The following is a 12,091-nucleotide window of genomic DNA, read 5'->3' on the forward strand; positions in this document are numbered from 1 at the left end:
ACACAGGCTGTTCCGAACAGTGTCCATTTAGATTTGACATTGTCTGCGCGGGATCAGTCAGTCTCGCACTGGATGTCGAGGAACCTTTGAGCGAGATAAGCCGCAGCCTCGTGTGCGGGGCTCTTGACGACGTGGATGTTCTTAAACGGCGTCCTCCCCTGTTGCTTCCACATGTCGACGAGCAGATCCAAAAACGACCTGTTGGACCACAACCCGCCACCCAGCACGAGCGTCGACTTGTGCGGCACGATCCTGTCTGCTGGGCAGCAGAGCTTTGCGATCGAGTCGATGCACTCGCCCACGGCCTGGTGGAGTAGCTGCGTCGCCAGCTCGCTCCCCGATCGGCCGCGATGGTCAAAGGCGTACTCGAACACGACACGTGTGGTTTCGGCGAGCCAGCGCTTGCGTGCGTCTTCGGCATGGAAAAAGTTGCCGCCCGAAGCACACACGCGGTCCTGGTATGCTGCCGAAATCAGCTCGATGGGCGTCGACACGTCGAGTGCACATAGCACTGCCGCCTCGAAATGCGTGAGTGGCAGCGCGGTGAATTGGCGTTGCTCTTCGCGCGTAAGCATGAGCTGAATCGTCGACAACCCTATCGACCACCCACTGCCGCGGTCGCCGAGCAAGTATCCCCATCCGCCCGTCTTGCTCACCGTCGCCAGACCGGGCAGATCCTCGTTCTCGCTTGAACTGGGCGCGCGGGGCGATTCGAGCCCCGAGGTGGGTTCGGATGACGATGAGGTGCGCTGGAACGCAAAACCCGCACTGCCTGTACCGGCAATGAGGCACACGCACGACTGTGTGGACGCATCACGCAGCATGGGCGCCGAAAGCAACACGGCATCGTTGGTGATCCAGATGGGCGTCGAGTCGTCCGCAAGGTGATACTCCTGCAAGAGCTGTGAGAGCTGCTGACGATAACTGCCGATCACCGCCGAGGAGGAGAGCCCGGCCGAGCCGATCCAGATGGCGCGCACACGTGGACGTCGCACGTTGGACGACGTCTGGCGCGTCGAATGCAGCTCGCCATCACCGTCGGCGGAAGAGGCGTCGTTGTCCGAGAGCGAGAGCGGCGGCGTGGTGATGCCTTCCGCCTCGCCGGCCTCGATGAGGTCGAAGAACGTGCCGAAGCCGGCGGATATCAATGCGTCGCGAACGGCGCGCAGGATGACTTGGCTGGCGGCCTCAAGCCCCAGCGTAGCACAGTTGCCGCAGCCGGCCTGGCCGACAAAGGTCTGCTTGGAGCCTACAGATGCGGCGACAGCAAGCGTCTTGGTGCCACCGGCATCGACGCAGAGCACGACGTCGCCAGAGCGCGGAGGCAGCACGGATGATGATGGCCCTGCTTCCATGGCGGCGGATATGGAGTCACGGCAAGGCGCGTCGATGGTGGAAGGATGCACGGACGGGGACGAAGTCGTTGGTGCTAGATCTGGTGTTGAGCAGCGTGAACGTGTCGTTGTAGGATCGTCAAGACGGAAACGGCGGGCGATGAGAAGAGCGGAAGCTGCGAGAAGGCCGGTTGATATGTTGGACGGCTAAAGCGCAACGCGATGCCAATGAAGACCTTGCAGATGGACGACGGAATAACAGGACGGAGGGAGGGCTACCTTCGGAGGCCACGCACGAAAAGGCCGCGCCAAGAGTCGGCGGCACGAGAAAGGATCGACGGAGATGGCACCGGGCGGATGCGAAGGGGGCCCAGCGGTCCGGAGAGAGATGGCCGATGGACTCGATGGACAAGGGGCCGAGGGGGCCGAGATGAGATGATCGAGGGTGTGCGCGTGTGCTATCGAGCCCACTGTGCACAGGGAAAGGAGCGAGTGCCGATGGTGAAGGCGAGAGGAGAGATGGCGAAAAGATGGCCGGGCGAGGATGAGTTGCCAAAGGATGGTGCGAGGAGGTGACACAACCACAAATCCACAGCCCCCACGCGCTGTGCTGTGCTGTGCTGTGCTGTGCTGCTCTGTTTCGTTGTGGCTGGATTTGCTGCGGGCGTGCATCTCGCTGCTCGCTGTTGGCCGCCGAGCCCGCGTTTTCGCGCTGGCGGGGCTGCTGACGGCGTCCATCGGCGGGCCGGGCGACCGACGCGAGAGAACCCTCTCTCCCCCCACTCACTCAGCCCGCCGCCGTAATTTCAGTGCCCCTCTCCTCCTCCCCTCTACCGGGCAGCTATCATCAAAAATGAATACCAATTTCCATTCTTTTTCGCAGTGCCATCCGTGTACGATAGAGCAACGATACCGCCCTCGCTATGTATGTTGATTAGACGGGTTGGTGGCGGGGAATGCTAGCGCTACCGATGGGTGCCATGTGCCAGCACCAGTGCAAAGAGCCAATGGCGAATCATCTGCCACGCCCCCCCACGGCCACACCTCGGTCGGCGAATTCCAGCCTCATGGATCCGCCGAGAGGTCCACGCTGACCTGAATTGAACCTTGTTGGAGGCGTCATGCTCGCTCACCTGCAACGAGCGGACTAAAAATTTGGATTTCGCTGTTTTCGGCGGATGCCAGAGCCACTGCTCACGTGCAGTGCCAAAAAAAGGATGGCCGTTCGCGCCGAGCAGCCAAGGCCCCGCCCCGGCCGCCACCGCAACCGGTCAACCGCTCGCTCGTCGGTCCGAGCGCGCCGAGGCGCCGAGCTCTCCTTCCCCCAAAATCCCACTGCGCCAGCGCCTGTCAGACTCTGCCGCGCAAATGCATCCCCGCGTGCACGTCCTCGCGGCCCTCCTCTCCGCTTCATGCATCCGCACCCCAGCTCGTGCTCGGGCCTCAGCTCATCCTCGAAGCTTGTCTCGCAGCACTCTTGCCTGTCCCCGCAGCCAGCCACAAGCGCAATCGCGCCCCCGTTCATCTCGGTATCTGATTTGACTTTGGCCTGGTTTGAGGGCCGACGGGCCGCGCAGAGTGGGTCTTCGTATATAGTGTTTGAGTCCGTTTGAGCCGGGCTTGTGCTTCGTTCCCCCGGTCTGTCACCATCTGCTCTATCTGAACCTCAGCTCATCGGCCCTGCACTACCACAAATATGCGCTACATCATCCGAGACGACAAAGCCGCCGTCGGCAAATACGTAAGTGTCGAGTTTCCCCCCCTTCCGGACGCAGATGCCGCGCGAAGAGGCAGAATCGCTGACAGCAGAGGAATCGCATCGCCGCAATAGGTCGCCGAATACGTCGCCAAGCGCATCAATGCTCACTTTGAGGTGACCGACCGACCGTTCGTGCTGGGCTGCCCCACCGGCTCCTCGCCGCTCGAGACGTACAAGACGCTCATCCAGATCCACCGCGAGGGGCGCATCTCGTTCAAGAACGTCATCACCTTCAACATGGACGAGTACGTCTCGCTGCCCAAGTCGCATCCCGAGTCGTACCATTCCTTCATGTGGAACAACTTCTTCAGCCACATCGACATCCAGCCGCAGAACGTGCACATCCTCGACGGCAATGCGTCGGACCTCGTGGCAGAGTGCAACGACTACGAGGCCAAGATCCAGGCCGTCGGCGGTATCGACCTCTTCATGGCCGGTGTGGGCTCCGATGGGCACATTGCCTTCAACGAGCCCGGTTCGTCGCTCGCCTCGCGCACGCGCATCAAGACGCTCGCCTACGACACCGTGCTCGACAACTCGCGCTTCTTCGACAACGACCCGCTCAAGGTACCCCGCATGGCCCTCACCGTCGGTGTTCAGACTGTTATGGACGCCCGTGAGATTTTGGTCATTATCGTCGGGCAGCACAAGGCACATGCGCTCGCAAAGTGCGTCGAAGAGGGCGTCAACCACATGAACACCGTCTCGTGCATCCAGCTCCATCCCAACGCACTCCTCGTCTCGGACGAGGACGCTACTTCGGAGCTTCGCGTACGCACCGTCAGGTACTTCAAGGGCATCGAGCGCGCCCAGGAGGAAATCGAAAAACTCTACGGTCTTCACGGCCACAAAAAGTCACCCTCGTCCGGTGGTAGCCCCGTCGTAAACGGTTCCATCAACTAGGTCTTTCATCCTCTTCCGTAGCTCTCGAATCATCCTTGTGTATATCATACCCGCACTCGAATCCCATATTCTGTTCATTCTTGTCTCTCCAACGCTGTGCATTCGCACTTGCAGACGACTTGCCTGCCTAATGGCTGTGGTTGCAAACATACGAATGCAAGATGAAGAAGCTAGGCTGTGGCCCGCACGCCGGCTAGAAGATCAGCGATAGCCAGCGCCGGCTCGAGCGCAGGATGGTGGACCGCTTCGTGCGCGTGCTGGTCGTCTTGCCCTTGGATGGGAGCCGACGAGCTGCACTGTGCCAGCTCGCCGACGTACTGCTGGACGAAGCTGCTGACAATGCGCAAGATGTCTTCCAGCTGACCCTCGGCGAGCAGGCCCAGTCGGTAAAACTGGCGTTCTGGATCGCACAGCCGCAGCAAGAACACCAGACATCCCATTATCCAGTGATGGTGAATCAGAGGCAAGACCGCCAGATTTCCCACTAGCCCTGCTCGGGGTGCAACGAGGAGCCGAAGGACATCCATGCATGCGCTCTGGCACTGCTGTGCGCACGATATGTGCGAGGCTACAGCCGCACTTGTCTGTTCCGGCGTTGCAGCTGTGCAGCGCGTCTCGTACGCTCTGCACGCCACGATCAGCATCCGTGCCTTGGCGAGCGCATGGTGAAGGTCAATCGTATGGTCGCCTTCGGCCTTTCGATCCGGATCGGTTGCGAGTTTCGCTCTGGCATCGTACCAGCTGCCTGTGATTTCCCGGCTGAGCTTAAGCAGCTCCTCCGCATCCGTTATGCCCCTCGACTTGGTGACGAGATATGCGATCCGGCAATAGAACACGAGTGCAGCATCTTGTTTCGTCATACCCAGACCTCCAGGCGAGGTCGATCGTGTCGGTCCTGCGGACGAGTCGGAAGTGAGCGCCTGGCCGTACTGCGCCGGATCGACGAGCTGCATGATGGGTTGCTTGTCGTGAATCTCGCACTGATGCAGCTCAGCGAGGAAAGCGGTGAGCCATACGCGCACACGGTCCTGCATATTGACGGGACGGACCGGCGGAAGGATGGCGACCATCTCACCGACTGTCAGCCCAGCATGAGGTCCCGACTCGTAGCTGTACTTTTCGCTCCACCATCGCGCGGCTCTCGCCACCCTCCACGCGTCCGGCGAGGCATCGTAGGCACTCCAGATACACGCACCCACCACCTCCTCCGTGCCGATCCCGCTTTCGGGGTTGAATTCGTCCTCGGCAGTAGCAGGTGCGTACGGGAGCGTGCGATCAAGGACATCCGCGCGCAGTCGAAGCTGACGTTCGCATAAGTCGGCGTGCGAATACCGCGAGGCAACCGTTGCGATCGCCGAGAGCAGGACTGGAGTCAGCTCGTTCGAGGCAGGAAAGTCGGGAAAGCCAAATGCGAACGGCTCGATTCGCTTGGCGTATAGCGAAAAGAGCGATCGTGCTTCATGCGAAGAGAGGATGCCGAGACGAACTGCGTCTAAGCGCGGATCGTTGCTCCCGAGACTCGCATCTGGGTAGCGGTATCGACTAGGACGCGAGAGCAGCGCCGTTTTGGGTTCGGCTGTGGGCGGTGCCGGGCTGCTGAGAGCAAACCGAGGAAGTGCAAGGCTACTCTGTGCCCTCGGAGAGCCTTGTACCTTCGCGTCACGACATACTGTTACGTCCGTTCCAGAAATGATCGTGCCTGGTCCATTTGCCAAAGGATTGAGCCCAAACACAGCGGACGGTCGCCGGGAAGCCGAGATGCCTCTATGGTCCATGGGCGTTGCGGTTGTTGACGCATTCGCCAAGTGTGGCTGCACGCGGTAGCCCAGCATGGACTCGTTGAGCGTCATCGCATGTGTCGACCCCGCCGCCCTTGCATTCGATGGACCGGCTGCCGGACTGGCATGCGCCGACTCGTCGCGCCACCCGTCATCGGTGGTTTTGCGCTTGCGCCAGCTCGATGACGACTCCTGCTGCACCAGCGCATTGATGGCCGACACGAGCTTGGTGAGCGTCTCGTCGGTCTTGACGCGCCACTCGTCGTGCAGGAACGCGCTTCCCATCTCTCGCGGCTTGAAGGCACATTCATAGCCGCCGTTCTTGCAGCGCTTGCACGGCGCGGTACCGTCGTGTTCGCACCGGACCTTGGACCTGCGGCAGCTGGAGCAGGCACCCACCACCTTGTTCCGACCCGCATCAGATGCATCGGGCGAGTACGAGCGCGGTGCATCGGCCATATCGCCCGACGTCGACGCAGATGATGCGGATGAGATGGACCCTCTAGCCAGGCTAGCCATTTCAGCAGTCATGTTTTCGTTGATGCGGTGATCGGAGGACGAGGGTGTCGAAACAATCAGAACACATCGAACGGGTTTATAAAGTCGGGCAACCTCCCAGCGCAGAGAGAGATACACAGTTGCCTACCGTCACGGTTCATTTATATCAAGGCGGGGTGCGAAAGTCACGTCCGAACTTCGGCTTCAAAGTTCCCCACGCCAAACTTTCACAGGTTGCAGGCATGGTCAAGCTTTGCGAAATGAAGCATGCGGGGTGCCGGTTTAGCCATGGCTCATGCTCATAGCTACGACGGGCCGAGTCGGCAGCCGAAAGCTTCGGATGTGCTCTGAGCGTTTCTCAGGACGTCAGGCAGCGATGAAATGCCCGCCGCGAGTGCCGTGCAGGTTGCCGTGCACAACCGCCAAGCTTTGTGCGCCTCGAGCAAAAGGCTCTGTGTTGCAGCCATTCGGGGCGACAAAGGCTCCGGTCCTGGACCGTCCCCCACGATCCTCTCGGCGCTTTCGCCGAATGCCTCACCAGGGCGGAAAACATTTTGAATGTTAGAGCCTCGGAAGGCAGAGCTGGTGTTAGGGTGAGGGGATTGACATTGTTGCGCTTTGTGCCTCACGTGGCTGTGGCCGCGGCCATCTCCGAGAAACGGCTCGAAGTCTTCGCAGTCCGAGCTTCCGATCTTGGCACGAGCGCACCTCGGAGCTGCAAAAGTGGAGCTGGCGCCAGACATACAAGTACCTCGACCCTGCTCAGCCGCTGCATCACTCCGCTTCCCCACACACACTCAGATCTCGAGATCTTGCCAATCAAAGCACTCGCAAAATGTCGTCGGATTTGCTCGCACACGCCAAACGCTGGCTCGACAAGGACCCGGATGCGTCTACGAAGCGCCAGCTCGCCGAACTTATCGAGAGTAACAATGTCAAGGAGCTCCAGACATGCTTCAACGGTCGTCTCGAGTTTGGCACGGCCGGTCTGCGAGGTGTCATGGGAGTCGGCCCGAGCAAGATGAACCTCCTCACGGTCCTCGAGACCACCGCCGGTCTTGCCGAGTACCTGCTCAAGAGCGACGAGGCCAAGGCCAAGAGCCAGGGCGTGGCCATCGCATTCGACGGTCGCTTTGGAAGCAAGGAGTTCGCCTACTCTTCTGCTCAGCACTTTGCACACCGCGGCATCCCCTCGCGCATCTACCCCACGCCAACGCCCACGCCCATGTGCGGCTATGCCGTCAAGAAGCTCGGTCTGGCCGGTGGCATCGTGGTCACCGCGAGTCACAACCCCAAGGAGTACAACGGATACAAGGTGTACGGCCCTGCCGGCACCCAGATCAACACACCCGTCGACGGTCTCATCGCCGACGAGATCCTTAAGATTGCCGAAGAATCCCAGCCGCCAACACTGGCCAGCCTGGAAGAGTGCAAGCTGAAGGGCATCATCAAGGAATTTGGCGACGAGATGCTCACCGATTACATCAAGGACGTCCAAGCGCTCGGCACTTTTGCGTCGGAGGCAGTGCACGGCAGAGATGCGCCCATCAGCATTGCATACAGTCCGCTGCACGGCGTGGGCGCGCCGTCGATCGAGCGCCTTTCGAAGGAGGTGGTTGGCCTCACAGAGGGCGTCAACTTTTGGATCTCGGAAGAGCAGAGAGAGCCTGACGGAGCGTTCCCCACGCTCGAATTCCCCAGTAAGTGCACCTTGCCCTGCGTTCTCTCACTTTGCGCATTTAGCCCAGACTGACTGAGCTTGAATTTGCGCCTACAGACCCCGAAGAGCTCTCTACCCTCGAACTCGTCCACCGCCTGTCGGAAGAGAAGAAGACGGGCCTGGCCATCGTCAACGACCCGGATGCAGACCGACTGGCCGTCTCGGCTCGTGACGCCACGGGCAAGCTTCGCGCGCTCACCGGCGACCAGCTCGGAGCATTGCTCGGCGACGAGATCCTCCGACGTGCCGCTAAAGCCAACAGCGGAAAGGCCGGCGTTTGGACGCTGAGCACGATTGTCTCCAGCCGTCTGCTTGCCCGTCTCTCTGGTCACTGGGGAGGCCGTCATGTCGAGACGCTCACCGGCTTCAAGTGGCTCGGCAACGTGGCTCGCGGCATCGAGGCGCGTGAAGGCACTGGCTCCTTTGGCTTTGGCTACGAGGAGGCGCTTGGCTACATGGCCGCCAGCTCGGTGTGGGACAAGGACGGATTGTCGTCGTACCTTTTGATCGTCTCGATGGCGTTTGACCTCGCACGCGAGGGCAAGACGCTCTGGGACCGACTCGAGGAGCTTCACCGCCTCGTTGGCCTCTCGGTCACCATGCAGAAGATCATCAAGCTCAGCCCATCCATGAAGGGCACCGACGTCATGACCAAGGTTCGCGCCGATCTCGACGCTGGCAAGGAGAACGTCGCCGACAAGGCCGGCAAGGAGTACACTTTCAGCTTGGTCGATGATCTCAAATCGCGCCCAGCGTACGACCAGGCCAAGGCCGACGCGGGAGACCTGAGCATCCCCAAGAACGACGTGTTGCGTTTCTACGTTCCTCCTAGCCATGTCGATGCGCAGGCTCAGCGAGAGCAGCAGGAGATCATGCTCGGCGATGTGCGCGTCATCGTCCGTCCTTCAGGCACCGAGCCCAAGGTCAAGATCTACACCGAGGCGCTCGGACAGATCCGCGACGGCGAGGCGTATCCCGATGCCGTGCAGAGGGTCTCGCGCGAACTCGAGGAGGTCGTCGATGCTTTCTGGGCCTGGATGAGCTGAGCTCGCTCTCTCTCCAGCACCTGCTGTCCTCCGTCTCAATCAAAAGCTATCTGTACTTGCTTTGACTCCTCCAGTGAAACTGCCGGCGGGAAAGGCTGAGCTTGAGGCTGAGATTTTTGCCACAGCTGGCGGAGGCGGGAGTGCCTCTCCGCAGTTTGCGCGTGAGAACGCCTCCACATCCCAAAAAAGTCGCCCCATCAGACCCTGCATGTCGGCCATTTGCGCTGCGGGACAATGGAGCCACGCGTCGCTGAGCGCACAAGTCCGTGTCCCCTCATTCACGCTCATCCTCTGCAGTACCTCCTCAGGACGGCCGCAGATCATTCTTCGCACAGAGACAGGAATAGATGCACACTTCGCTGTTGCGTCTTCCCTCCGACCCATCATCTCTTTATCCATAGATCCAAGCAAAGATGAATCCGCAACCACCGGGATCTTTCGATGGTGCCAACGAACCAGCCCAATCAATCCAACCTCCCGCCGTGGAGCAAAGCATTCCCGTGCAGGAGCCTCTGTCGCCGCAAGAGAAGCTGGAGGTCGAGGAGGAGCGTCAAGAGGCAGCGAGCTTGAACGAGGCGGCGCTTTCGATTCCCGACTCGGAGGCCGATGACGATGCAGCTTCGACCTACGAACCGGCCAACGAAGCTGTGCCTGGAGACGCAGGCGTCGTCGTTGGCGGTGGCAACCCCGTAGACTGGCAGGGCGTGCTGGGCCACTCGGCCTCGGGTCTTGGGGCCGCAAATGCAGCCACCTCTGCCTACTTCAACTTTGCGCGCACCGCCACCGCGTTCGGCCTCAATGTGGCCAAGCGTGTCACACAGGGTCTCGTTGCCGTTCCCGCGCTCTTAGCGGACGGCGCCCTCACTGGCACAGCTCCCGGCGACACGTCAGGAACTCCCTCCATCGCCCGGGTCGCCCATTCGGGCATCGCAAGCTTCTTCGACACTATTTCCCTGGTCGCCGTCGGCGGCATCGACCTCACGAGCGCAGTCACTAGTGCAGGCCTCGGTGCAGCCTCATCGGGCGTCGAAGGCGTTCGCCGCTCGCTCGGCTCCGAGGTGCTGCGCAGCTTGCTCGAGTTCTCCAAGCTCGTCAAGCGCGAGTGGAGTGCCGAGGACGACTCGCTTCCGCCGGGAGGTATCCCGGCCTACTCGATCGTCGGCCTCATCAAGGCGCTCACCACCTGGGTCTCGATCCAGCTCGTCACGCGCAAGTTCCAGGAGTCCCGCATCCTGCAAGGCCTCGACGAGATCGATACCGACAAACTCAAGAGCGACGTCGAGGCGCTCAAACAGACCCACCATGTCAATGTCACCGCAGCACCGCTCGTTCCCATCACGGCAGGCGGTCAAGCGGAACAGACTGCAGACGCCGCCCAGTCAGGACAGTCAGATGTTAGGATCACGTCGAATCAGACCCTCTCCGGCGATGCTGGTAGCGTCATCGGTGCCGAGATCGGCCACAGGGATGGATCGAGTGCGAGGCTGCCGGGCTCTACGCTGTCCGACGAGCCCGCTAGGCCGCTGTCGGATGCAGAGGCCATACACAACTTGCAGCGCTACTCGAAGCTCGTCCTGGGCGTGTACGGTGGCATGGCGCTCTACTGGCTCAACTCGATGCCTCAGGGTAGCCAGACCACCAGCACCCAAATTGCTGCTCCGGCCTCTGGTGCCAACGGCATCATCTTTTCAGCCGAAGACGAGTTCATGCGCAAAGATCAGGCCGAGTTCCTCGAAGCTGCCGCGCAGATGGAGCTTTCGGATGACGAGGACGATGAGGATGCTGCAACGCCGCCGCAGGCAGCTGCCGCAGCCACCAACGGCCATGCCTCGTCGTACAACCTCTGGGATGTGATCTCGGGCACACACGATGAAGACCTCTTCCACCACACTGCGAATCTCGAGCGGGGTGCTGCGGCGCATGGCCAATACGACGAAGACCACGCCTCTGCGTCTCAACGCCCTCCGCACAACCCGAACCAAAAGGCGCGTCCGAGCAAGCCGCGCTTCTACGTGGTGACGGACCACCCGCGCAAGACGATCATCCTGGTGCTGCGAGGTACGCTGTCGGTGGGCGATGTGGCAGCCGACCTGACGTGCGAGTCGGTTGCGTTCCGCTTCGATGCCAATGTGCAAGCGAGCATGGACAAGGCGGTGGTCGCGGCGGGAACAGAGGCAACGGGGCGTAGCGGGATTTTCGTCGATGATTCTGTGCAGGATCTGTGCCACGAGGGCATGTACATTACGGCGCAGGAGATCGGTGCGCCCGGACGCGCGGTGCATCGCTCGGTGGGTGCGGCGCTGGCAGCTAATCCGGGCTACTCGATCGACATTACGGGTCACTCGCTCGGGGCGGGTGTGGCGTCCGTGCTTGCCATGATGTGGGCCGATCCGACGACGGGGCTGACCACGGCTTCGTCCCGCCTACCTGCGGGGCGTCGACTGCACGCGTACTGCTTTGCCGTGCCATGCGTGACAAGTGCAGCCCTGGGAAAGAAGGTGAGCTCGATCATCACCTCGTTTACCTACTCGTACGATCTCGTGTGCCGCCTGTCGCTGGGTTCGATCCAGGATATCCGCAACGGAAGCGCGTGGCTGTGCTACCAGGACAAGATGGCCGCACACGGCGATGGGACGATGAATGCGCTCATGAAGCGCGCCTTCGAGTACCAGTCCGGCCGCATGCAGGAGGCGGCGAGCAAGGAGACGGAACACGAAATGCTCGTGCTCAGGAAGACGCTCGAGGCGAATATGCACAATACCCACCTCTTCCCTCCCGGCAAGGTGCTGTATGCCCTCACGAGTGGCGATGATCTTCTCGCCGAAGAGGGCGAGACCCACAAGAAGCAGCGCCTGTTTAGGGTGAAGGATGATAAGGAGGCGCTCAAGAAGGTGTTTGGCCAAATCATCTTTTCGAGAAACATGCTCTCGTGCCACATGCCCAATGTCTACGATGCCCGTCTCCACGACCTCACCCGCTAGCCACACATGTATTTCGCCCCCTTGTAGTTTGGTAGACGGCTAGACGAATGCAATTCCAACACGGATACAGTA

General features: G+C 60.9%; 5 protein-coding genes across 5 annotated transcripts; 3 read left to right on the forward strand and 2 right to left on the reverse strand.

Annotated features, from left to right (window-relative positions):
- Positions 1–53: 53 nt before the first annotated feature.
- PAN0_003d1767 (uncharacterized protein) lies at positions 54–1,355 on the reverse strand (the record flags this gene model as incomplete). The annotated part of the gene is made up of 1 exon (XM_014802725.1): positions 54–1,355. One exon carries the CDS (start codon positions 1,353–1,355, stop codon positions 54–56), a length of 1,302 nt encoding a protein of 433 aa, XP_014658211.1.
- A 1,675-nt stretch (positions 1,356–3,030) lies between these two features.
- PAN0_003c1768 (glucosamine-6-phosphate isomerase) lies at positions 3,031–3,996 on the forward strand (the record flags this gene model as incomplete). The annotated part of the gene is made up of 2 exons (XM_014802726.1): positions 3,031–3,075; positions 3,166–3,996. The coding sequence occupies 2 exons, from the start codon at positions 3,031–3,033 to the stop codon at positions 3,994–3,996; spliced, it is 876 nt and encodes a 291-aa protein (XP_014658212.1).
- A 170-nt stretch (positions 3,997–4,166) lies between these two features.
- PAN0_003d1769 (uncharacterized protein) lies at positions 4,167–6,305 on the reverse strand (the record flags this gene model as incomplete). The annotated part of the gene is made up of 1 exon (XM_014802727.1): positions 4,167–6,305. The coding sequence occupies one exon, from the start codon at positions 6,303–6,305 to the stop codon at positions 4,167–4,169; it is 2,139 nt and encodes a 712-aa protein (XP_014658213.1).
- An 802-nt stretch (positions 6,306–7,107) lies between these two features.
- PAN0_003c1770 (phosphomannomutase) lies at positions 7,108–9,038 on the forward strand (the record flags this gene model as incomplete). Its single annotated transcript, XM_014802728.1, has 2 exons — positions 7,108–7,972; positions 8,050–9,038. The coding sequence occupies 2 exons, from the start codon at positions 7,108–7,110 to the stop codon at positions 9,036–9,038; spliced, it is 1,854 nt and encodes a 617-aa protein (XP_014658214.1).
- Positions 9,039–9,451: 413 nt separating this feature from the next.
- PAN0_003c1771 (lipase class 3) lies at positions 9,452–12,019 on the forward strand (the record flags this gene model as incomplete). Its single annotated transcript, XM_014802729.1, has 1 exon — positions 9,452–12,019. One exon carries the CDS (start codon positions 9,452–9,454, stop codon positions 12,017–12,019), a length of 2,568 nt encoding a protein of 855 aa, XP_014658215.1.
- Between the last annotated feature and the right edge of the window lie 72 nt (positions 12,020–12,091).

This window comes from Moesziomyces antarcticus (assembly GCF_000747765.1).
Source record: "Moesziomyces antarcticus DNA, scaffold: scaffold_v10003, strain JCM 10317, whole genome shotgun sequence".
Lineage (NCBI taxonomy): Eukaryota > Fungi > Basidiomycota > Ustilaginomycetes > Ustilaginales > Ustilaginaceae > Moesziomyces > Moesziomyces antarcticus.